Raw genomic sequence first — 23,209 nt, 5'->3', positions numbered from 1 at the left:
TGCAGTAATAATAATACTGTTCAGCAAAGAAAATCTTAATGAAATACTGGGAAGAAAATTATCTCAATGCAAAGAACAAAAGTCTTTGTTATATAAATAGACTTCACTATATTTATGTAAAAAAAAAAAATGTATGTATATATATATATATATATATATATATGTTTTTTTTATTAGGACTTATTCTTTGCAGATATGCGGTATTTATGCTTTGGAATGGTAGCTAATTTTCTGGTGATTTGGAGACATATTGGTATTGTGTCATTTCTTTAGTCTTGTTCCCTCTAGGAATCATTTCATGGAATAATATTGCAGTAACAATGATATTAGGTCTAATCACTCTTCTCTGTGCATTTGCATATTTGCTTTCAGCTACAGTCATAGCAGCACATTTCAATACATTTTAAAAAGTGAGGGCATTTCCGTGAAGCTGCTAAGGTCTTGTAAGGGAAACAGGTCAATTTAGCTCAAAGGGAATCATTTTAAAGGGGAATTTTTAACAGAATCACTGTTTCACGGCTGATCAATGGGACACCCTGCAATTCACTGAACGAGCCGTTTAACATCAAATCTGCGCTGGATATTAATATCCAAAGTATAGTGAAAACACAATCAATTAGCACAGTAACAAGATCGGCAGTTTAAGACATTAACTTGTAAGCACAAAACACAAGATACTTCTCTTTTCAATATGAATAAGGCTTTATTAGATAAATCTAAGACATATGAACTAATCTAGCACATAAACGCACGCACTCACACATTCACACAAGTTGCAGGAAGATCAAAAGTTAGGGAAAGATGAGTTTAAGAGAATGGAAATGTGGAATCCCAAGTTTACAGCAATACGTGAAATTGCATAGACATGAACAACCATCAATCACTTAATTAACCCTCACATTGAGTTCCTCAATGAGGTTAAAATTATATTAGATACACCAGTACAAATGTCTGAAGGTACATTGCCTGTGTTCCCTTTGTTGTCGTTAAAAGGGGGTTTCCCGATGTCGCTGATTGGCTGGAAGTTCAGTAGTCGCTGAAGTGACGTCTTGGGAAGCCCGTGGTTGGGCGTTGGCTGAAGACGCAGAGTTGTGTGCGCTGGTTGAAATTGAAACGGGCACTCGAGGTCAGACGTCGAAGACTCGACGTTACAAAACTTAACTCAGAACACGAAACTCTCAAACGGAAAAGAAAATAAGTAAAGTTTGGCGAGACTAGGTGGTGTTTCTTCTCATCGTGGCTAAGTAGCAGCAGGCGTGCAGGCTGAAGCACGCTGGAACCGCGCTCAAAGAACGCTTAAAGCATGGCTAATAGTTAAAGCTAGGAAGCAAAGCTACAAGCTAAAAGCAGGCATGACTAACAGCAGAAGCAAGGGTAAAACTAAAAGCAAGATTTTATGGTGTCCTAATTATTTAAACTGGCCTGTTGGCCACACCTCAAATGTTGTCTTGACCAATCAGATATTGACTTGTCTCGGGGGTATCATAAATCATATGTTATCTTATCAAGCATGTGGTCCGAATTTTTCCGCTCTTGCAGGGTCTAATTTTGGACATGATTCCTATAACAAGAATATGATACATTTGACAAATAACTGATGGTCATGACTGTTTCAAGCTAACAGATTCGAACACGTACACATTAAACATGAATATTTATCCTTAAGCTATCCAATAGTTAATAAAAAAACATACACAAGTGATTAAACATGATAGTCAAATGTGTGGGTTACATATAAATGAATGTGGAGTGAAGCGATGGACTGATATTCATTTATAAGTCTTTTTGAGTTCATTTTGGTGCATATATATGTAGAAAAGACAGTTTTCTGTGCCATTATCTGACAAAGATTTCTGTGGAGACCAGAGGTTAAAAGGCCCCCCTTAGGAATTTCAGTCTGGTTCTGCTAGGTGGGGGAAGTGTTTAAGGATATTGTGTATAACTCTCATGGGTTTACATGTGATGTCCGGCGTTGCATCTCAATTTGTTTCCCCAAATTTGACTATCTTTTCTCGGAATTGAAATTGTCAGTAATTGTTCTAGTGGTGTTAATGTTGAAAGCTGTTCTGTGAAAGAGTTGGTTGGTTGGTTAACTTGTTTCGGACTTGTGGCACTAGGAAAGATTTATGACTTCCTTTTGCCTTTCTGAGGAATTTGGCTCATGTTTCAACCAAAGTCCTGATCGACCAAAGTCCTGATCGACTTTAATTTGTCTAATTCGAGTCAGATCCGCTACAGTCTTTAGTACATTGTGTGGTTGCTAGGCTACTTCCTAGGGCTTTTCTAGGTGGTTTTAGGTTATTACTTAAGTCAAAAGAATCCCCCTGTCTCTGATACCCCAGTCTTTAGATGTGTAGGTCAATGTGACTTTTTCAGCCTGCTTCATCTGCCAGACGGAAATCGAATAAGTCTGATCACTCAAGAGTAATAAAACACCTCTCATCAACAAGCCAATAGGATGTAACATAAACCATGTGGAATGAGTTAATTATTTCAGATCCCAAACTCTGAGCATTAGCCATAATAATAGTGAAGTTATCCTTAGTAAACAGTTAATTTCAGGCTATGGAGAAGGAATAAACATGATATTTGTTGAAATGCTCTCCTGTCTCTGTGGGATCGCCCTTTTTTCTCTGTGGGTTTCTCTCTCTTTCTCCAGCTGTTGTTTTCAAATTGTGTAAAAAGCTCGGAGTGAGGTTGATCCCACTTGGTTGCATTGTGGGGAACGTGAGTTATGCATGAAAGCGTTTGACCCACCGGATGTGATTATGGTAGATTCATCTTTCCAATGCAAATAAACGCAGCTGTGAGTTATTTATAGTACTTTTTGCAGCTATGCTATATGTGTACAGGCAGCACTCATCCCTCATAGCATGTAATATCAAGACGGTGTGTCATTGTAAGGAGTGAATCATCCACATATAGAGTAACTGAGATGGAGAGCATTAAAATTAACCCGTTTTCTGCAGAACAGGATTCTCACATTTTAAGTACATTCTTATAAATATTCACAGCTTAACCTGTGAGTCTTTTCTCCACACAAGTGATGAATACAGTGATTCAATTGAAATGGCGAAAATGGAAATGTTAAGGGTTCAGCAGTGGATTAGTCATCCAAGATGGACATAGGTTATAGAGACAGGTTCGAGATAGGCATTATTCCTGTGTTGATAGCAAGAGGGCCAACGGGCCTATACAGACTACAGGAAAAACCAACTTCAGAAAACTCGACTTGTATTTTTAAAGGGGTCTTATGACGCGATTTAAAATTTTTCAATTTGCATGTGTTTTCTTAAGTTGCAGCGTGTTGAGCTGTTGAGCCACCGTAATAAATACATAAATGTACAATGTAAATGTATTATTGTTGTTGTTATTGATAATAAAATGCTTTTTCACTTTTACTTTTCTTATTTTTACTATAATAATAGTTTTAATAGTTTTAATTACTAAAAAGGATGGGGGAAAAAACTGAAATGTTAAATAAATAGCAAAGTAGTTCATAAATGAAAAGTAATTTAAAATGTAAAAAGATAACCCTGGTGTGTGTGAGAGAGAGGCATTTTTTCATGTAGAGAACCTTTGACTTTAGAGATTAAACATTTACATTAGCTAAGAGTCCTTGACGGTTGTGCTTACTGTGTTATCTGAATAGGGAACTTTTCATCTCATATAGTAGACTCTCTCAGGCTCATCTGTGAGCTTTCACCTCGTGTCCTCTATAACTCTCACTCATCCCTCATCAGAGCAGGAGGTGAATCCAAATCTGGAGACTTGTTCTGCTCGTGCTAATTAACATTACACGCTGACCAGGAGCTAGCTGTGTGCAATGCACGATGCACTGAAAACAGTCTCTTTCACACACATACACACACACACACTTACACAGTCAGGGGAGTGTTGCAGATTTACAGTAGGCACTAGAGAACCTGACCCCACCGTAATTAAAGCTGAATCCTTCATTATATCCTCCAGTATATCAGCCAAGAAGGATGTAATGAAGCATACAGGGAATGTAAGCAGGGCTGAACACCTGAACCCACACCATATGGACAACTGCAGGTCTTGTTAGCATACTTTTAGATCAAAAACACATTTACAGAAATACATTTTTCAGTTGACACAGTCTCCCCAAGAGTTTTATTAAGTTTCCGATTAATATAGAAGAACCATGGTATTTTTTTTCTCCCCACATGGTTGTCTTGTTCTTTTGAAGTACATACCAAATGTAAATATTCATAATCATGTCCTAAAGTATATATCGAAGTACCATCAGTGACCACCAATGTACTATGGTGCTTTCACAGTGCAACTTAAACAGAATTTGCAATTATTTTTCCTTCTCTATTGTGACAAATGAAACCGCTTCTCAGACAACAACTAAATTTTTGGACTTGGACTTGATTGGATCATTGGATTGTTGTTATTTTCACATAACATCTGAGTCTGAGATGTAGTTGCAAGGTGGATAGGAAGTTAATGTTTTTGATTTAAAGTTTGTATAGGCTCATGAATAAAAATAAAATTAAAAAAAAAATGACGTGCATGATGTGGATAAATCATTTTTAATAAATTATTATACATTCCATAATTAAAATATTAATTATACAATGTATATTGATTTCATAGTTTTGTTTTTTTATGTTTGAAACAATCCTTTCAGATCTGCTTTAAAGAGGGCCTGTTTAACCCTTTCTCATGTGAATTAAAGGGAGTTCGCCACAGAAATTAAATATGAAAACTGTCCCTAATGTCATTCTATTTCACTCTTTTCTCCAAACAGAGATTTTGATTCTTGTGCTTAATTCGAAATTTTTTAAAGTCCAATGAGAGTTTTGTGTGGCAAATAGATCAAAGGTTAACTAGTTAATTCACTGAAATTGTGCTGCCTTCAGTAGTTTTCCTATTGCCACCTTGCATAAGTGTTATCATTAGTTGTAATGTTTTGTCACTCAGTGAAGTGCAAAACCTGTTGTCTGAAGCCATTTTTGATTTGAGAGCTACGGAGGAGGGTTTTTCTTAATGATTCCCCTTCAGTGTTTCACACAGCATTTGGATTTAAAGTGACATGAGGTAATTAAATAACGGTCGGATGTTCATTTTGACTGAATTATCCCCTTCAACAGAGTTTGGATTGAGGGCTGCATTCTTTGACACATAAGCCAGTGCATTCATTTTAATTAGCATCCATTGTCTATAATAAAAACTTTTTCTCTGCCCAGTCTATGCTTTCTAATTGAGTGCTTCTTGGATTAATCGGGTTAAATGCACTGCCTCCATTAAACCTTTATAACTCGTATGGAGGACTCCCCCCCTCCTTATTTATTATTTAGCAAGCTCTCTCAGGGCTGGAAGTGGGGCATGGATGAACGAAGCTGGGGAAACACACTCTCGCTGCCCTGTTGCCTGCGAAGAAAATGCTAAACTTTTTAAATTAGTCTAATAAATCAAGGCTGCACGTTCAGCTGTCATCTGACACGCTACTCTACCCACAGTCACACAGCCACGTTCTCCCCCATAACTTCTCAAAAACTGCTGCCTCCTCAAAACACCGTTAATATCTCTGCTGTGTGAGAATCAGCTGAGAGGTTTGTGCATGTGTCTTCCCATATGTGCTAATTAACCGTTTAGCAGACTGGATGCTGGTGGGTTAGCCAATTAAATAGAGCATTTAAACCACACCCCTTTTGGAAATCTTCCATTAAATTACCCCTGTGCCTCTCACACGTATACAAACATATGTTCACATGCTAACAGTGCTCTGTTCGAGTTGGCATCATGCTAATTAGCAGCATGCAGGCTTAGGGTTGCTTGAATGTAGATTTCCACTACATGTTTTAAACGCGCCCTCTCTCCTACATTTATCCTTGTCTTTTCATTTAATACAAGCAAATATTCTGATGCCAGCATACAGTTATCATAAAAACCCCAATGACGTCGAAGGAGGGGGCGAAAATGAGCAACTTAAGATGGGCCCATTAGTTGGCTTATTGTAACAGCTTTCCTGGAGGGATGTTTGGTGTTTGTTGCACATTACAGCTCTTGCTCTCTTTTTCCCTCCCTCTTTGCACTCCTATAACATTTTTCATGCCTGACTGTGGGGCCATTTCGTCACATTTCCGTACCCCAGCAAACCCCACACCTCAGCGATTACACTGATTGCTCTGTTGTTGGGAGAAATGAATGAACAGCTGCAAGTGCACAGCTGAAAAAAGTAAATATCTGTAGTGGACATTCTTATTAGAAAGGCCTTTCAAGCCTTTTTGATATATTAAAACCTTACTGGTTTTTGGTTGATTTGAGAGCTTGCTTGGGTCACACGTCTACAATCTAATTTTATTTCTGTTTTTGCAACAGACCCTAGGCCCTGCAAATCTCAATGAGCATTGGCTGTCAACAAATTAATGTAATTTAGTATGTGCTGAAAATATTATTATTTTCCTCGCCAGTGCCATCAGGGCTTGAAGAAACCATGTTGGCAGAGGCCGGTTGCAAGTTAATGCATTTCTTCCTTCTCAAATCGTCCCATTATGGTATAAATTATGTAATCACACCATCAGGATTCTGCTTGCTAATCTGGCGCTCTCCAAACATGGAGCCAAATCAGGAAACGCTAGCCCGGAATTTACTGACTTTGCTGGGAAGTGTGATGGATTGCATGGAGATGTTCACATTTTTGTCATCCTCATCTGTGAAGGTACTAAGCTGGAGAGCCTGATGGAGAGCATGCGAGGAGAGATAGCTGCCCAGCCTCCGGTAGAAGGATCCTTTTCCCCGCGCAGAGGGGATTTCTGCATTGCAAAATTTGGTGACGGAGAATGGTAAGAGCCAAAAAATCTCTTAATGACATCTGGTATTAAAGCTGAGTTTCCTTGTTTCACCAATAGAATTTTTAAATGATTTTTTTTATTTTATTTTATGCCAAATTGAATTGTAAAATATAAAGAAAAAAATTGGAATATTAACCCTCAAAGACCGAGACAGCCGCCCGCGGCTAAAAATAACTGTTATTCTTTAATGTTTAATAACTTTTGAACCGCTAATCCAGTCTGAATGCTTTAAAAAGTGATGTAAAGCTTTTCGGAGATATCCTATTTATTTTTACTATTTATTTACTCATTTAGATATTCGGAAGTGCCTTAGTGTATGTGATTACGTCATCGCATTTTGACAACATTGATTCGTCAGAAGAAACCAATGCTTTCGTTCCTCTGAGCCAAACGGAATTGATTGTTGACGCTTAGTCCCACCCCCGTGCCCAGACTGGTTCAAACTGTCCCATATTAAACCAATATGTAGTCTTTTGAACTACTACTTAACATATTGCTTTGGAAAATGAACGAAAACAAAGTGAAAGAAAAGTCTGTCGTGAGTGCATGAATACAAACACAGAATAACACATTTGCATGAGAAAACTCTCTGAAAAAGCACAAAAAACACAGAGTACTTTGACATAAAACAAATCAAAAACAAGGATGAAACAGTGGTACATATCTGATAAAGCACTGGGATTTATGTCTTGGGTCGCTAGGCGATGTCCCGGTAAAATCGATTCTGACACAGATTACAGCCAACGGATCAATCATTTATATTATGTATTTCATGTATACTAAGTAAATCATTATATAATTATACAGTTCATAAAGATAGTTTGCACTATTTTTTTCTGTTGCACTCTGAATATTTCTCACTCATTTCGTGTGTAGTTTGTGAATCATTTGCACTGTTTTTGCACTTTGTTGAAGACAATTTTTGTGCAATTGTTTTTACTATATGCTGCATAGTTTGTGTTTATTGGTCATACTCAGAATGAAAATATATTTCTCAGAAGAAGAAAAAAATTGTTTTGTTTGGTTTTGTTATCATATAACACTCTTTCCATTTTCTTTACCCATTAAAATGTTTTTGGACACATCTCTATTGTTAGTTAACAAAATAGGCCTGTTTTTCACTTAAAAGCGTCGTTAACAGTATTGTAATAAATGGCTAATGGCTATATATGGCAACTTGCTTGGGGAATGGTATATGTAAACAAAATTTTATTTGGAGAGTAAAACACCCAGACACAATTTTCTAAAGAAAAATATCCAACTTTAGGAGTTTCTGTTTGAGTACACATTAAAAAAACACCCAACTGTTGCTTGGATTTTTTTTTTTAAATTCTGTAATTTAATTAATTCTTAGAGAAAACGAAAGGAAAATTGAGACTTAAAATAAGTTAAACTTAAACTGTATGTTCTCCTGTTTATAACTATATATGGCACTTGATGCTGACTACAAGAATAGGTCTGAAAACAAAGAAAAGTGCAGGTGTGTCAGGCGCCCAAAAATGTTCTAGGTCTTTAAGGGTTAATAGATGTTGATAACTGATGTGTGTCTTTAATTTAAACGGTAAAAAATAATAAAAGCAAAAAGGAGCCATTCTTTCTTTACAGGAATTACAGCATATTCATTGTTAAAATAGTTTTATAGTGAGCCATCTGTTGGTTATGGGTATTTTTCAGTTTACTTACATTTTTTTATTGGGGTAATCTGCCCTACAGTAAATTGCAGGACATTGGACTGTTTTAATGAGTTCTTTGTCCTTTAGTGAGTTTGGAAGCTTCTATTGTCCTCATATAGACTCTGAACTGGCTGCATTCTCAGTGGGGCGACTCATTACTCAAGCATCTCATGGTGTTTTGGTTGATGTCGTCTTGCTCTGTTAAAAGCTCATTTGAACTCCACCCAGCAACCATCTTAGAATTTCTCCTTTAACTGCTTACAAGTTTTTCTTTGTCATTCATGCCTCTGAGAAGTGGATTCTTTTTTTTTTTTCTTACCATGTGGTCATGTTCATGCTGCTAACAGGCACTTTCTCTGCATCTCAGTTGGCTCTGGGGGCCATGTTTTCCCACAATACATCAGGACTATGCCATTCTGTAGTGTAAGAGCTCATTAAGTCTGTGCAGAGAGGGAGGAGACAAATCAGTCTGGAACCAGCAGAAAGACATATTTGAGAGCAGGGGTCCCTGGATCAGGCGCTGGTTTTTGGATTATTGAGGTGTTTTAGCATATGTAGATGGTCTCGAGTGGGTTGGAATGTCTCAGTTTGATTAGATAAAAACAGAAACTCTTCTTTGATTTTTTTTCTCTTGTGTTTGAGGTGTCATGCAGATCTTTGAACTGCTCTCTATGAATATGAGAGCCTTCTTACACTTTCAGAACGCAGGGTTATGAATACAAGATCAACTCTCTCCTCTGACCCATAAAAGATCCACCTGTACTGTACATTAAGGGGCACTAAACTAGTGTTTTGCTCTTTACAAAAGTGAATGTTTTCAGTTTTCAGGTGAAAATGGAGGTCACTTATACCTCAGTACTGGTATCTGGTGCCCGGTGTGGTGCCTTTCACTCATTTCCATGAATAAAACGCAGTTTGAAGCCAGAAAGTCAGTACAAACTTGGGTACCAAAGTGCAATGTGGTGTCAAAGCCTAACTTTTTGTTCAGACATTCTACATCCAGTGCTTCTTTTTCTCTGATCAGTGACTGAAATTGACACTTTCCTCTTTGTCTTTCTCTCTCTCCGTAGGTACAGAGCTCGCATCGAGAAACTTGAATCTCCAGCAAAGGTTCATGTTTACTACATCGACTATGGAAATGTAAGTATCTGCTTGCAGAGAGGTTGATACGTAATCTGGATATAGCACTGCACTTCCAGAGTAGAGCGTGTCTTTAGAAAGGCGCTGACTGATGAATGTTCTGAATTGTTTAAAATACTTCATGTGGTTTCAGAAGCCAGCAATGAATCCATCAGTCACACAATTCCTCTCCATAAATCTAAAATACATGCATTTTTGCAAGGAAAATAATGTTAGTCTGCTTAAAAGTAGCTTGAAGGGTGCAGTACCCAGCATGCTTTGCTGTTTTTGTGGCCGGGTCAGAAGGCTCCATGCCAGCACAAGAGAAAAGATGCAGGTGGTCATGTGATAGAACATTTTTAACACTACAGGTCTTTTCTCTCATCTCTGTATTCCCTGTGCCTTCCTCTTTTTTCTCTTTTCACAGACTCTCCACCTCATTCTTTGATTCTCTTTGCCCACATCGCATTGTGCTGAATCTGATATCATTGTTTATTGCCTTTCATATCACTCTGATTCACTGGACGCTGTGTTTTGAGGGACATATCTTTATTTTAATGCCCCATCAGAAGTTTATGGCTTAAAGTCCTCTCTTTTTGGGGGTCTTTGGTTTAAGTGTTATAACTTAGATTCCATATTACATCTGACAATGTAGGAATAAAATGTAGAAGATCTTCAATTGTGCCTCAATTTAACAGAATCTGCTTTGATATACAGTACAGCATCTGGACACTTGAGCCACAATTTCTGTATGAATTTCTGAACGAACTTGTTACTTTTTTGAGTCACTTTTTGTGAAGTACTTTCAGTTAGATGATTAAATGTCACCTAGTTTATCTTACTTAATGCAATGGCATTCACGCATCGTCTCCAAATACTTCTGTCCACTGTGTGCTTAAAGTGTGTTCCTGCCTCTCTTCCTCTGGAGTACTTCCATCTGTCTTCGGTCTGTTTTTCCTTTTTCTGGTCTCTGTCCACCTGTATTTTTCATTTTCAATGCTGAAAAGAGTCTTTGCGGTGTGTCATTGCTAACTCTTTAGCCTGCTGCATTCACATGTTCTGCATTAAAGACACATGACCACAGTGCTCATCTGCGACCCAGTAGAGAGAGTGTGTCTCTCTCATATTCTGTTGCTGGCTTTGAGTGTGGCATGTGGAGGAGTTAAGCGTTATCCTTGACTTTGCTTTTATCTGTTGTGCTGTACTCACACCTCCTCCGTTTAATGAGGACCTTGTACAGGCAGTCAGTGTATAAAAGAGGTATGAAGTCTGTTTTATAACACAGCAATGTGACGATCTCTCTTGTCGTTTCAGAGGGAGATATTATCCTCCACACGTCTTGCAGCTCTTCCCCCAGCCTTCAGCACGCGTACACTTCCTCCACAGGCTACAGAATACGCATTTGCCTTCATTCAGGTCCCACAGGATGTAAGTTCTTGCACATTCATATGCAAACCCTGGTGATTCATCACACAACATGACCTTCAAACAGGTCCTGTAGGACACATCGAGTTAGGGGTGTGCAATTTCACAAATTTTTTATCATGGATGATTAAAATGTCTCCATGATTTGCTTTTGAAATTATATCGTAGTATCGTGCTACAACATACATTTTATCAGTTGCAGTTCTGGTCCCTCTGTCTCAATATACTGTACAACGCAACATACATTTACTTCAAATGTTATTTCAGCGGTAGAGTTAGTACAGAGAAAGTAAACAGTTAAAATAAAAACGGATGTGTGGCTGTAGATGCGTTCAGGTTTTAAGGTGGCAACAAACTAATAAAACAAAAAAATGCTGCCGCTTGTCATTAAAAGGATAGTTCACAATTTTTTTTTATTCAATTAGTATTTACTCACTCTCATGCTGTCCCAAATCTGTATTAATTTCTTTCTTGTGCTAAACACATAAGAAGATATTTTGAAGGATGTGGGTAAACAAACAGATGTTTGTCCCCGTTGACTTTGAAAATATATAAATATATACTATGGATGTCACTGGGGACCAGCAACTGTTAGGTTACCCACATTCTTCAAAATAACTTTTTTTGTTTCTTTTGAAGAAAGAAATTTATTCAGGTTTAAAACAACTTGAGAGTGGGTAAATGATGGCAAAATTTTAATTTTGGGGTGAATTATCCCTTTAATGTTATTAAAACAACAACACAAAAAGAAACATCACTCTTTGAGTTGCTTTAATAAGAAGCAATGTATAATTTATATAGTGTTTTATATTTGTTGAGTGTCTTGAACCTGTTTTATTGGTATACTATCTGTATTTTTAATGTGTATATTTATTCTTATTTTTTAACTAAAGAATCGTAATAAAAAATTGATTTATTTTTCCATATAGCCCACCCCTACATAGAGTATGTGCGCACATCTAGTCACATCCAGCTTATAAAAGACTGGAATTATGAGTCATTCTAGTTTAGCTGTTTCTACCATGGTTGGAATGGCATCCTTACTGTATTACTGAGCATTTCTGCAAAGTATGCTGATTTCTGCATTGAGTAGCCATACACTACATTGCAAAGCGCAAACTACATTGCATGAATTATTGTTGTGGAAACTGGACACCACTAGCTGAAATATGCCTTTAATGAGGTCATGTGATGTAACAAATATAGTATACTACAATTTTTTTTGGGGGGGGGGGGGGGTTGTTTTAAATTAAGTTATACTCTGTGTTTACTTAGCAGTAAGCAGTATGATAGAATTCTAATATTCCAGTTCAAGCTTATTTGTTAGTTGCATGTTGCTCAATTGTGTGACAAAATGCATGTGAAAGTAAGCACACCTGGTCTGTGTGCGGAGCTCGATTGTGCATGTAGGTGTGTGTTTGTGTGTATGTGTGGCATTGTGCCACCTGCCCTGTTAATACTACTGTTGTTTTGTGATCTTGTCCATCTTTTGAAGTAAGCGCATTGTTCTCTCTCTATCTCTGTCTCTTTCTCTCGTTCTGGATGGCCTCTGTATCTCGTACCCCCACCTTAACTCCCCCCAAGGGAAACATGCTCTAAGGTTGCCATGGAGACTGTGTTGGCTCACAAGAGCAAGTGTGTGTGTGTGTGTGTGTGTGTGTGTGTGTGTGTGTGTGTGTGTGTGTGTGTGTGTGTGTGTGTGTGTGTGTGAGAGCGAGTAAGATCAGATCTGTATCTCTCACCTCGTGCGTCAAACATTTGTGAAACATTGTGTTGGTGTAGAGTTATTTTTTTATCCATTTTTTTTTGTTTGCAAATCTACATTTATTGTTATCACAGAGGGTGTTTGTAAGTTTGATGAATAAGCAACTCAGCTGCAGGAGAATTTAAACGATAGAGTCTTATTGGCTCAGAGCGCACATTTAAGACTTTGAAATGTCTATCAATAGTGTGTATAATTTTAAGCATTGGTGCTGAGAGCAGTTTGTAGAAATGTGACATGTTCTTATGATAACCTCACCCACAGGAAGACGCACGGACTGACGCCGTGGACAGTGTGGTCAGGGACATTCAAAACACACAGTGTCTGCTGAATGTTGAATACAGTGGTATTGTCTGCCCGCACGTCACGCTGCAGTTTGCTGACTCAAAAGATGATGTAGGTCTGGGTCTGGTGAAAGAAGGACTTGTAATGGTGGACGTACGGAAAGAGAAGCACCTACAGAAAATGGTAAGTGAAAAACGTGCATACATCTAAATACAAGAACCCAAATAGTGAGTGTGGAGCCACTGGTCAGATAGTTTGAGCCAAAGGTGGCGTTAGCTTTAAGTGGGATCTGTAATCTTTGTGCCCTGGAATGTACCTCACTGGGGCCTCTGACTGCAGCCAGTTTGTATCATCATGAAGCACTGACCATTTGTTCTCTCTATCCTTCTCACTCTCACTTCGTCTCTTTCTCCTTTCCTGTTATGTAATGCTTGTGCCAGTTCTTGAGCATTTTTTAATAAACTTGCTGCATTCATTTGTGACATTGTGTCAAGTGCAAACGAACACACTGCCGCTCACACAGGAACTTAAAGGGCTTCATTCGATAGTATGAGCATTTAGATCTCTTTATATGAAAGCTGTTTTTACTGTCAGAGATTAGCTTATTCTAGGGCATCATGATTAGAGGAAAATAAATATTTCTAATCAAAATTGATTGAAAATGCTTTTTTGTTTGTGCTCAAAATGTTTGATTTATGTATTATTGTTGTTAAAATATTACTATTGTAATAGTTCACTGTAAAAGAAATAATTGTATTCATTCAGTGCTCCTGTAAAATTACAATACTAATACTATAACTACAACTTCAATAAATCACACAGCCCGTTAAGCACACATTTGTACCCACCCTTTGATCATTTATTTATCCTATGGCCTTCTGCCGCCCTGACGTAATTTGTTTTTACTCCTGAATCAAGCCACACAGGTTTGTTCTTGGCAGTCTGCTTGTGATGAACTTGAAGCGGTTTGTAGACTCGGAGCATATGGAGGGTGTTTGTGACAGCCACTTCAGGTCCACCGTTCCCTGTTCCCATAGGAACACTAGTGTTCTGGTTCACTCGTCCCCTGCCTCTCACTCCCTCGCGCTCTCTTTTTTCATTTTCTATTGCGCTAACAGGTAGTTTGAGGTGCTTGTATAGAGCTGAGCTGTCTGACTTCAGTGGCACTCACTTCTGCTCCTGTTTCACACTCACATAGTTAGGAAACACTTGTGCTCAGGCATACTGTACCTCAAATACTGTACACACATGCTTTAGTTCAGCATTACAGCTCAATGTGCCTCCAAAGAAATCTCTAGTAGTTTTAAGAATTGTAAATACTTTCTCTTGGCCCAGGTTAATAGAGACGGCTATAAATAAGACATTTCTAGGTTGATTTTCACCCTAAAGTGTTTGAGCATTCCGACCAGCCTAACACCTCTACATTGGCTCAACCATGAGTTTATGAGTGGGATCCGTTTGTCCGAACAATGGCAGATAGTGTTCAGGGAAATTATCATTATTTTTGCCATTTCATGTGGTACAGAATTTACTTTACATCTTTTTATTCCATCATCTGAAGATTGTAATATATTTTTCAAAAACCTATACCATGCCTCGTTTCTGGCCATTAAAGCACTATTGCCGGTTTATTAATGTGTAATAACCATCTTATTACACTGTTATTACATGCATCATTAGTAAATGTACATGGAGGGCACATCCTGAATGCCAGATTGAGTCCACAGTCCGTCTGGCATGAGATGGCCATTTTTAAGGACAGTACTGGCACTTCAGTATAGTTTGGTGGCGCCATGCCACTTGTCTTCTGTCTGCTTCTGCTTTCACCCTTGGCTTTTTCATAAAGATTCTCTCATCTCACTCTCTCTTTCATTCGTTATCTCTCCCACTCACGCTCTTTCTATGTCCTTCTCTCTCCTTCCTCATCTTTTCTTGTGGCTGGTTTGGCCTCCAGTGCAGCACGCCATGTGCTGGAGAATGTAGTTTGGAAATTTGCATGTATTTGCATGTCGGTGGAAGTGGTCGGATAAAAAGAATTAAAGACAAATCAGTGGATCAAACCTTTCATTACTTTGTAAATTAGCTGTGATTTAAAACACTGTTAATAAACAGTGATTATTTACATTGGCTTCATAATACAAAGTGCTATCCCACCTGTGACCCCCCCCCCCCCCCCAATTCCTTTGTCTTTCTTTTGATATTTTATTCCTTTTAAACACATTGTTCTCTGTGATCTCCCCCCCATGTCCTCTCTGCTGCTGAAGGGTATCTGCCATGCTTGACACCTGACTTCCTGCTATCAGCAAATCTTTACTCTGCTGAAGTCTCTAGAACAGAGTCCATGCGTCAGTCAGTCTGTCACATTCACTGTGGTCTAGTGCAAAAAAAAACAAGTCCTTGAATATCTGTATAAGGCGAATGAAATAGGGAAAATAAATCTTTAGAGTGAAAGTAGGAGTCGGATATGGGAACGTCTGTCTGACAGAGAGAGAGTACGAGAGAGTGACAGATAAGGCCAACTGGTTCTCTTTCTCTCCACCTGCACGCAGATAACGCAGGCCTTCCGATAAGTGTGCAAGAGCTTCATCAGTTCTCGGGATCGATAGTCGAAATCAATGTGTCATTTCCCTCCCTGTATTTGTCAAACACTGCTCTTTCGTATTTGTGTGTCAGTCTGTCTCTCTTTCACTGATGTTCTTCCTCATCCTGGCAGGCTAGATGAGATGTCTATAAAATCCTGGTGTGTTGCCTACCTATACATTTTATGGCATCATATGTGGGCTTCACATGCAAAGGTTTTTTTCCAACACCATGCTGCCTTATTAGATGCCTTCTTTCTGCCAAATTCTGAAGCAAGAATGCATTGCAAAGTCCAAGATGACAGATGAGTCAAGAGAAATAATTATACATATTTTTTATTTAATGCAAGAATTGGGTATCTATGTAGGTGCCTATTTAGGCAGTAGACAACAAGGCAGCTCATAGGTTGAAACAGAGCTTCTATGCATTTATGCTACACCAGCACTAAGCTTAAGCTTACTGTACCATATCATCAGTGACACTGGTGCCTTTCCACGTTCATTAGATTTACAAGCTAATTACAAACTTACATACCAATTAGGCTTGCAGTCATAGAATATAGTCAGTCTTAATGAAGAGTTGTTCTGTGAGATTCTCCTTAAGCATTTAGCATTTACTTAAATTGTTGATATAAAGGGGCTAAAACAGGGGTGTCCAAAGGTTTGTCTCATCGCATGTTTGTCTTATTAAAGGTTAAAACTTTAATAACTATAATATATAGTATGGCTTTATGGTATCTACTGTAGTCCATAAACACATTTAGTATAAATAGAAATGCAAAAAACTGCTAAGCAAAATGTCTGTAATTTGCCCTATATTTCATTACCTCCTTAATACGTTCAATAGGCCTACATGTCTACCACAAAACCACAATTACAGTTAGTATTACTACAGTAAATCAATTGTAAATGTTAAGTAAATGTGATTTGTGGATTGAATAGAATTCTAACTTTTGTCGCATAGTGTCGCATAGTGTTTCTCCTATTTTCCACGTCATTGTTTTTCAGAATGTCAGCAAGGTTTCATCCGGCTTTAAACATTTGTGGTTTGTATCGGAGACCTCTGCACCAATGCCTCTTACTGGATATCACAGCGCTGTTTAGTGGCCGTGTGATAGAGACCAGTCAGTGAGAAAACACATTTGTCTTGAGCCTGCACTGTGCTGTCTTTTGGGCAGAGTTAACATTCCATGTGGCATGCTTCAAACCAGTTTGAAAGTGCGTTTAGGAATTATTGTGCGCTAAAGAAAATGGCAGTGCATACGAGATCCTGAAGTTGTGGTTACTCACATTTTACTGCTACATCCCATGGTGCTATTGATGGCTTGATGAAACTATAGCACTGTCAATATCTTCTTACTGTCATATTCTGGTGATATTGAGTTGTACAATATAGATAACTAAGCCCAAGGGAGGTGTAGTATTTTTATTACGATGGTTATGTGATGAAATTGTCCTGAGAGAATTGTAGCTTTTTAGCATTTTATGGAATGTTGTCTTTTTAAAATAGTGGTTTAAATTTCTGTTACTCTCCTGTTTTATTCCTTAAACATGTCTTTAATTTGCTCAACTAATTGGTATTAAGGAACCCAAATATAATTTGTTTATCTGACTCCAGTCAGGTACATGTTGGCTTGCAATCAGGCACTTATAGGCTACCCATGTCCAGTCTAATCCCATCTTGCCTCGCTCCTGACAGCTCCATTAACCAGTGGGAGTTAGCTAAGCTTAGAATGGGGAATTTTCTGCTCCTCTACTATCAAACACACACTCTTCCACACAAAAGGGCCAGGACACATGCTGAATGACACGCATCACTGCCTAAAAACCCCATTTCATTCCTGTGCCCTGTGGATTGAATTGGGTTGATTTGGGACAGAGAAGCCATTTCAGCTCCGGCGTCTTTCTGTTGTTTAATCTCTGTACTGAGATGATCAAAGTCCAAACTGTTCTCTTGGAATGCTGTGCAGCTGTATCCATGAATGCTTCGATTTTCAGGCTGCCTGCATTACTGAATATTATGGAGTATTTCTAAGAACACCACAAATCTGATCACTGTCCCATCATTTCATGCCGAGAGACGGTCAAAGACTCCATTGCAGTCTGCAGGCAACAGTCACCTGAACTCACAAGACTGAGGGCTATGAATAGAGGGCACTGAAATGGCTCACACACGGAAAGGAGAATTGTGTGTGTTTTCAGTTATGATGGTTATTAGGGCTAGTATGGCAATATATTTTTAAGTAGACAACACATTAGAGTGACAAGAAACATGCATGAATGAGAAAAAGAGTTCATTCAATGTGGTACTCAAAAAACACTGAAAGCTGCCTCTCAGACAGCATGTGATCCTCAATTCAGTACTTTTCTGCATATTATTGAAATTCAGCGGTCAAATACACAAAAATGTAAAAACTGCCTGTATTGGCAACTATTCATGTTTGTATATCAGTTTATTGAATCTGTGCATTCGGTCTTAAAGTGACAGCAGCCTCATAATACCAGCTCCTGTCTTTCATGTTAATCAGAAAACAAAAGAAAAAAGGAAATCACTGCTCTTTACTGAATGATTTTTATAGTTTTAATAAGAAAATGTGTGAATATAAAAAAATAAATAACTTTACTTTTATTGTAATATATTGTTACAAAAAAAAGACTTGCATTGCGAAAACATTTTGTTCATATCACACACCTATCACAACATGATACAATATGCATGGCAGTACACTTTTGACAATAAATGTGTCACAATGCAGCAAGATAATACTATTGATTGGAATATAATAATAGAATGATATCTTGATTAAGGATGCACAAGAACTATATCCATTATTGGACTTTAAATGGTCAATGGTACAATATCCATTGTTTATACTGTGCATTATAATATTGTGATACCTAAATTCACTTGAGGCATTTAAAATATATATTTTTTAAACAATTTTAGCAGAATATTTTATTATTTAAATGTATTCATTTGACAAATGCTTTTATCCAAAGTGACTTGCATTGCCTTCAAAGTATACATTCTATAAGTTCATGCATTCCCTAGGAATCAAACCCATGACCTTGCCACCGCTAGCGCCATGCTCTAATGGAATCTAAATGTTAAAAGTTAAATCTAAATGTAAATTTTTCATATAAGCTATTTATCAGTAGTAATTATCAGCTTAGCAGAATTATTAATATCTATGCATCCCTAATCTTGAAATGCTGATGAATTGTCATACATGATTGTATCAGCACAGCTCTAATGTTGGCGTCTTTGATTCAGCACAGGAGTTTTAGCCCCTCTGTAGTGTGTGGAACTGCTGATGATGGTGTGTGTGAACGTGGCGCGAGGTGCGGTGGTGCATGTCAAGGAGCGTCAGACGCTTGATGGATGGAGGCTGCGTTAGCTGCACTTTTCTCTGCAGCTGCAGAGTCCAGATGTACTTTGCCATCTTTTCATGCATGTCCTAAACCACCAAATCACCTGTTCCTCAGCCGGCCAATTAACCCCCTCGAAATAACAGCCCCACATGCAAACACAGAGCTAAAAGAGCGCACCATCTGCCATCTTTGTGCATTAATTCCTCAGCTGCGATCTCATACGACCTGGTACTTCAGAAAACACAGACCTTTCCAGGTTTCTAATATTGCAGACACTGCTCTGAACCAGAAACGAAGACAGTCTTGCTTTCTGACACATCTATGCCTCAGTCAGTGACTCTCAGTGCTTGCTGTGGCAGAAGCGATGTTATTCAGGCCTGTGTCTGTGATGCAGCTTTTTGTGGGCTGCAGGAAGAGAAAGAAAGCAGGAGACACACAGTGTAGTGGCTGTAACCACCCACACTTTTACTTATCATTGAATATATCCTCTGTAAGCACACAGCTCCGATCGCCACCCTGATGAACAGGGAACGACTCAAGATGAAGTCCTGTTAAAACATCTAAACTAGTTGCACTTACTGTGATTGACTTATGTGGATTCCACACCGCATCAATCCTGGAAAATGCTGTCAATTTTTAAGCAATCTCTGTCCTTTATAATGTCTTGTATGTGTATGATTTATTATATTGAAGATGCTGAAGGATGTTGGTTGGGTTTAAACAACACTACAGTTTCTCTGTCTAAATGCACTCTTTTTTTTCTTTTCTTTTCTTTTTTTTTTGTAATAGGTGACTGAATATCTGAATGCACAGGAATCTGCCAAGAGTGCCCGGGTAAGAGTTGCAATTTTAAACTCTCATCCTCTTTAATTCTTTCCACTTCGTCGCACTGCTGTAAATTCTGATTGGTCAACCACACTATTTTGCCACAATTTATTTACATTTATGTATTTATTTATAAATAGCACTTAGATGAGGTTCCATTAGTTACCAAACAAGTGGACGCTGCTGCTAAAAAAGCACTATCCACAGATGTTGAAAGGTGTTTCATAGCACCCTCAGATTTTAAAACGCACCACAGTATCATGTGCGTTTAACAAGTGGCAAAAGGAATGAGATCAGTGTATGAAATCAACCGTCTTTTTTTCTCAGCAATCACTGATCAGCTCATATATTCATGATGCCAAATAGGACATTCCTGAATGTCACACAAGTTCATAATGAAGTTAGGAACTCAAATTGAATTGAAGATTTAGCGATACACTCTTCTTCCCTTCTGCTTGTTTATAATACTTAATGCCCTTGTTGGCACAGAAAACTGAAGAGTTTTGTTTTCAGAACAGCCTTTAGCTCACACAATCAGCTTTCTCACATGTAACATCGGCTTTTGTGTAGCTTTTGGCTAAAACATTGCTCCATATGACAGGCCAATGGCTGTTTAACAAGACTTGAGCAAAAGAGAGAACCATGCCAACCCAAGAGCTAGATGATGTTGATATCCCTGCTAACGATGGAAGCAAATTATCATAGACATTAATTGGCTTAATTTTCTCTGAGTTAACAGCCACATGCACACCGATGATAGAAATGGAGAGAAAACCTAAAAGCCTCTGTATGACATGCAAAATTATTTCCCATCTTCCCTAAGAATTTCTAAAGCTGAAGTGATTCACTGTCGCACAAATAAAACATTTTGCTGCTTTATGTGGCAAAACCGATCTAAAATAAAAGGGCTGTGATGGAATTCGTTGGAGGAAAAAAGCCTCCACCCGTGACTGGAAGTGAAAGGACTAGAGATAAAGAGCACCGTAAACGAGCATTCGCCTCGTTATTACTGAGATGTGATGATGTTACAGACCGGCTCGTGTTTTAATGATCCTGTCTACACGCTGGCCATCTGCGCCTCAGTCTTACAGATACATGGGCAGAAATGCTTATCAGAATTTAATGATGGTGAATCAGTGCTGTCAAATGACTTAAAGCCTCTTTTTACTGCTTATTAATGTTTTATTGTAGTTATTTAGAAAAAAAGTTGCACAGAAGAAGCCCATCTAAAACATCAAAAATCTGCTGTTTGAGGATTTGTCTTCATTATGATCTTTGATGCTTTCAACGCAGGGTCAATAAAAGTCTCATATGCACGAGTACAATGCTTGAAATATAAATAAAGTATGAAATTAATACTTTTTCATCAGCCTAGCTTCAGCAAAGCCACAATGAATGGGTCCAAACTGCATTTGAAATCTGAATTAATTTGTTTTTTTAATATATTTTTTTTACCACTTACACAGCTGACAATCCCACAGTGTACAGTTACAGCTATATTTTAAGTCTTTCTTTGATTCATTTTCCATTTCATTTGCAGCTCAATATTTGGCGTTATGGAGATTTCCGTGATGACGACGCGGATGAGTTTGGGTACCGCCGCTAAGTCGTTGTTCCAAAGACCTTGTGGAAGACAAGATACATTCCTAGAGAACATACAAAAAAAACTAAAATCATGATAAACAAAACATCAGTATGCATAATTTTTTTTTATTTTTTTTTTTAATGTTGAACATTTGCCTCTGTTTTTATTTTTATTTTATATATATATATATATATATATATACTATGTGCATATCGTCTCTTCTGCTCAAGGACTTTGTTTCTTATCATTTTTAATTTTTTTATTTGATTTTTTAAAAGCGATTATGCTACAGATAACTCTACCCGTACCTGCTTCAAATAGGACCAACGTACTTACTTTAATCTTACATTTTGACATGTTAGCCAATCATCTTTCTCATGTGAATTTTTAGCCAATCACCAGCTGTCAAACTCCATTCTAGCAAGCCTGATCTGTCCAATCAGATTTCTATATTTTGGGGCAAGACATTTAAAGAAGTTTAGGGGGATGCACAGAGCAACCATGAACTCAACAGCTTGCTGAGAAAACGCCTCCTTAATCATGAGATTCTATATTTCAGTATCTAATATATATAATATATATGGATATTTTGAAGTTAGATAAAAACTAACCAAGTGAACTTACTAAGCGTATTTTTGTCTCTCTCTGATGTGATCGGAGTTTTCAGTGACATTTCTGAACTTTGTATTGTATGTGTGTTTTCTCTTTTTCTGTGGCAAAAGAACTGCTGCCAGCACCTTTACAAGCGCGTCTCTGCCTCCTCTGTGAGGTTTACTCAACGGTCATCGTTTCTACTTTTCCCACTTTTGCCTGCAATACAGAAACAGTGTTTGAATGTATTTCCTTTTGAGGTAGACCCTGTCATTGTATTTAAATCTGACAAATAAACATGAGCAAAGTGCCGTGTTGTCTGTCTTGATTTGAGAGTTGTGATGATGCTGAGTTCCTTTCTTTGAATATTTACAGCACAGTTTGGTGTCGTTTAGAGCCTCATGAAGAACAAAAAAACACTAGTTACTACACTACAAAGGCAAAACACAGTAACTACACCAGTGCTGAAATTGAGAAAAATTATTTCTGGTGTTTTCATTGATTTAATATTAATAGTCACACTTAATACTGATGAAATACAATAAATAAATAAAAAATATAAATCTCATAATTTACTCAAATGCAAATTGTTCCAAACTTGTATGAATTTATTTCTTGTTGAATACAAATGAAGATATTTTTAAGAATGTGCATAACCAAACAATTTCTGCTCCCCATTGACTTCAATAACATGGAAAAAATATATATACTATGAAAGTCAGTGGGGACCAGAAAATATCATGATTTGAGAATTTGTCAGAATTATAATTTTCAGGTGAACTAGCCCTTTAATACAGTCTCTATATAGTATAAGTTGTTGTCTTATACCCACATACACTACCATTTAAAAGTTTTGCTTGGTGAGGTGTTTGCTGAAAGTCTTTTAGACTGCATTTATTTGGTCATATTATAAAATGTAGAATTTTATACCTGCAATGGCAAAACTGAATCAACAGCCGTTACTACAGTCTTCATTGTCACATTAATTGCAGCATCCACATGTTTCAAATTAAATGCAAGTATTTACAAAATAGAAAGTGTATGATGGCTAAGCAGTCCTGAGCATGTTTCTCCCTCAGTGGTTTTTTTAAGAGACAAAATGATACTTAATGCATTTCTCATGATTTAAACCATGTTTGGTTTCAGAACAGTGAAAGATCCACCAG

The 23,209-nt window shown here is 37.7% G+C and overlaps 1 protein-coding gene across 1 annotated transcript in view; it reads left to right on the top strand.

The window, feature by feature from the left end:
- LOC132098986 (staphylococcal nuclease domain-containing protein 1-like) overlaps positions 1-21,615 on the top strand; it is a 180,994-nt gene extending 159,379 nt beyond the window's left edge. The window contains exons 19-24 of the mRNA XM_059505323.1: positions 6,695-6,818; positions 9,571-9,640; positions 10,934-11,047; positions 13,071-13,274; positions 19,832-19,876; positions 21,408-21,615. Of these exons, the coding sequence (XP_059361306.1) occupies positions 6,695-6,818; positions 9,571-9,640; positions 10,934-11,047; positions 13,071-13,274; positions 19,832-19,876; positions 21,408-21,473 (623 nt within the window). The 3' untranslated portion in view covers positions 21,474-21,615. The remainder of the gene's footprint in view (positions 1-6,694; positions 6,819-9,570; positions 9,641-10,933; positions 11,048-13,070; positions 13,275-19,831; positions 19,877-21,407) is intronic.
- The last annotated feature ends 1,594 nt before the right edge of the window (positions 21,616-23,209 follow it).

The sequence above is a fragment of the Carassius carassius genome, chromosome 22 (assembly GCF_963082965.1).
Source record: "Carassius carassius chromosome 22, fCarCar2.1, whole genome shotgun sequence".
NCBI lineage: Eukaryota > Metazoa > Chordata > Actinopteri > Cypriniformes > Cyprinidae > Carassius > Carassius carassius.
The sequence above is the reverse complement of the archived record's forward strand: the minus strand, read 5'-3'. Positions and strand labels throughout refer to the sequence as shown.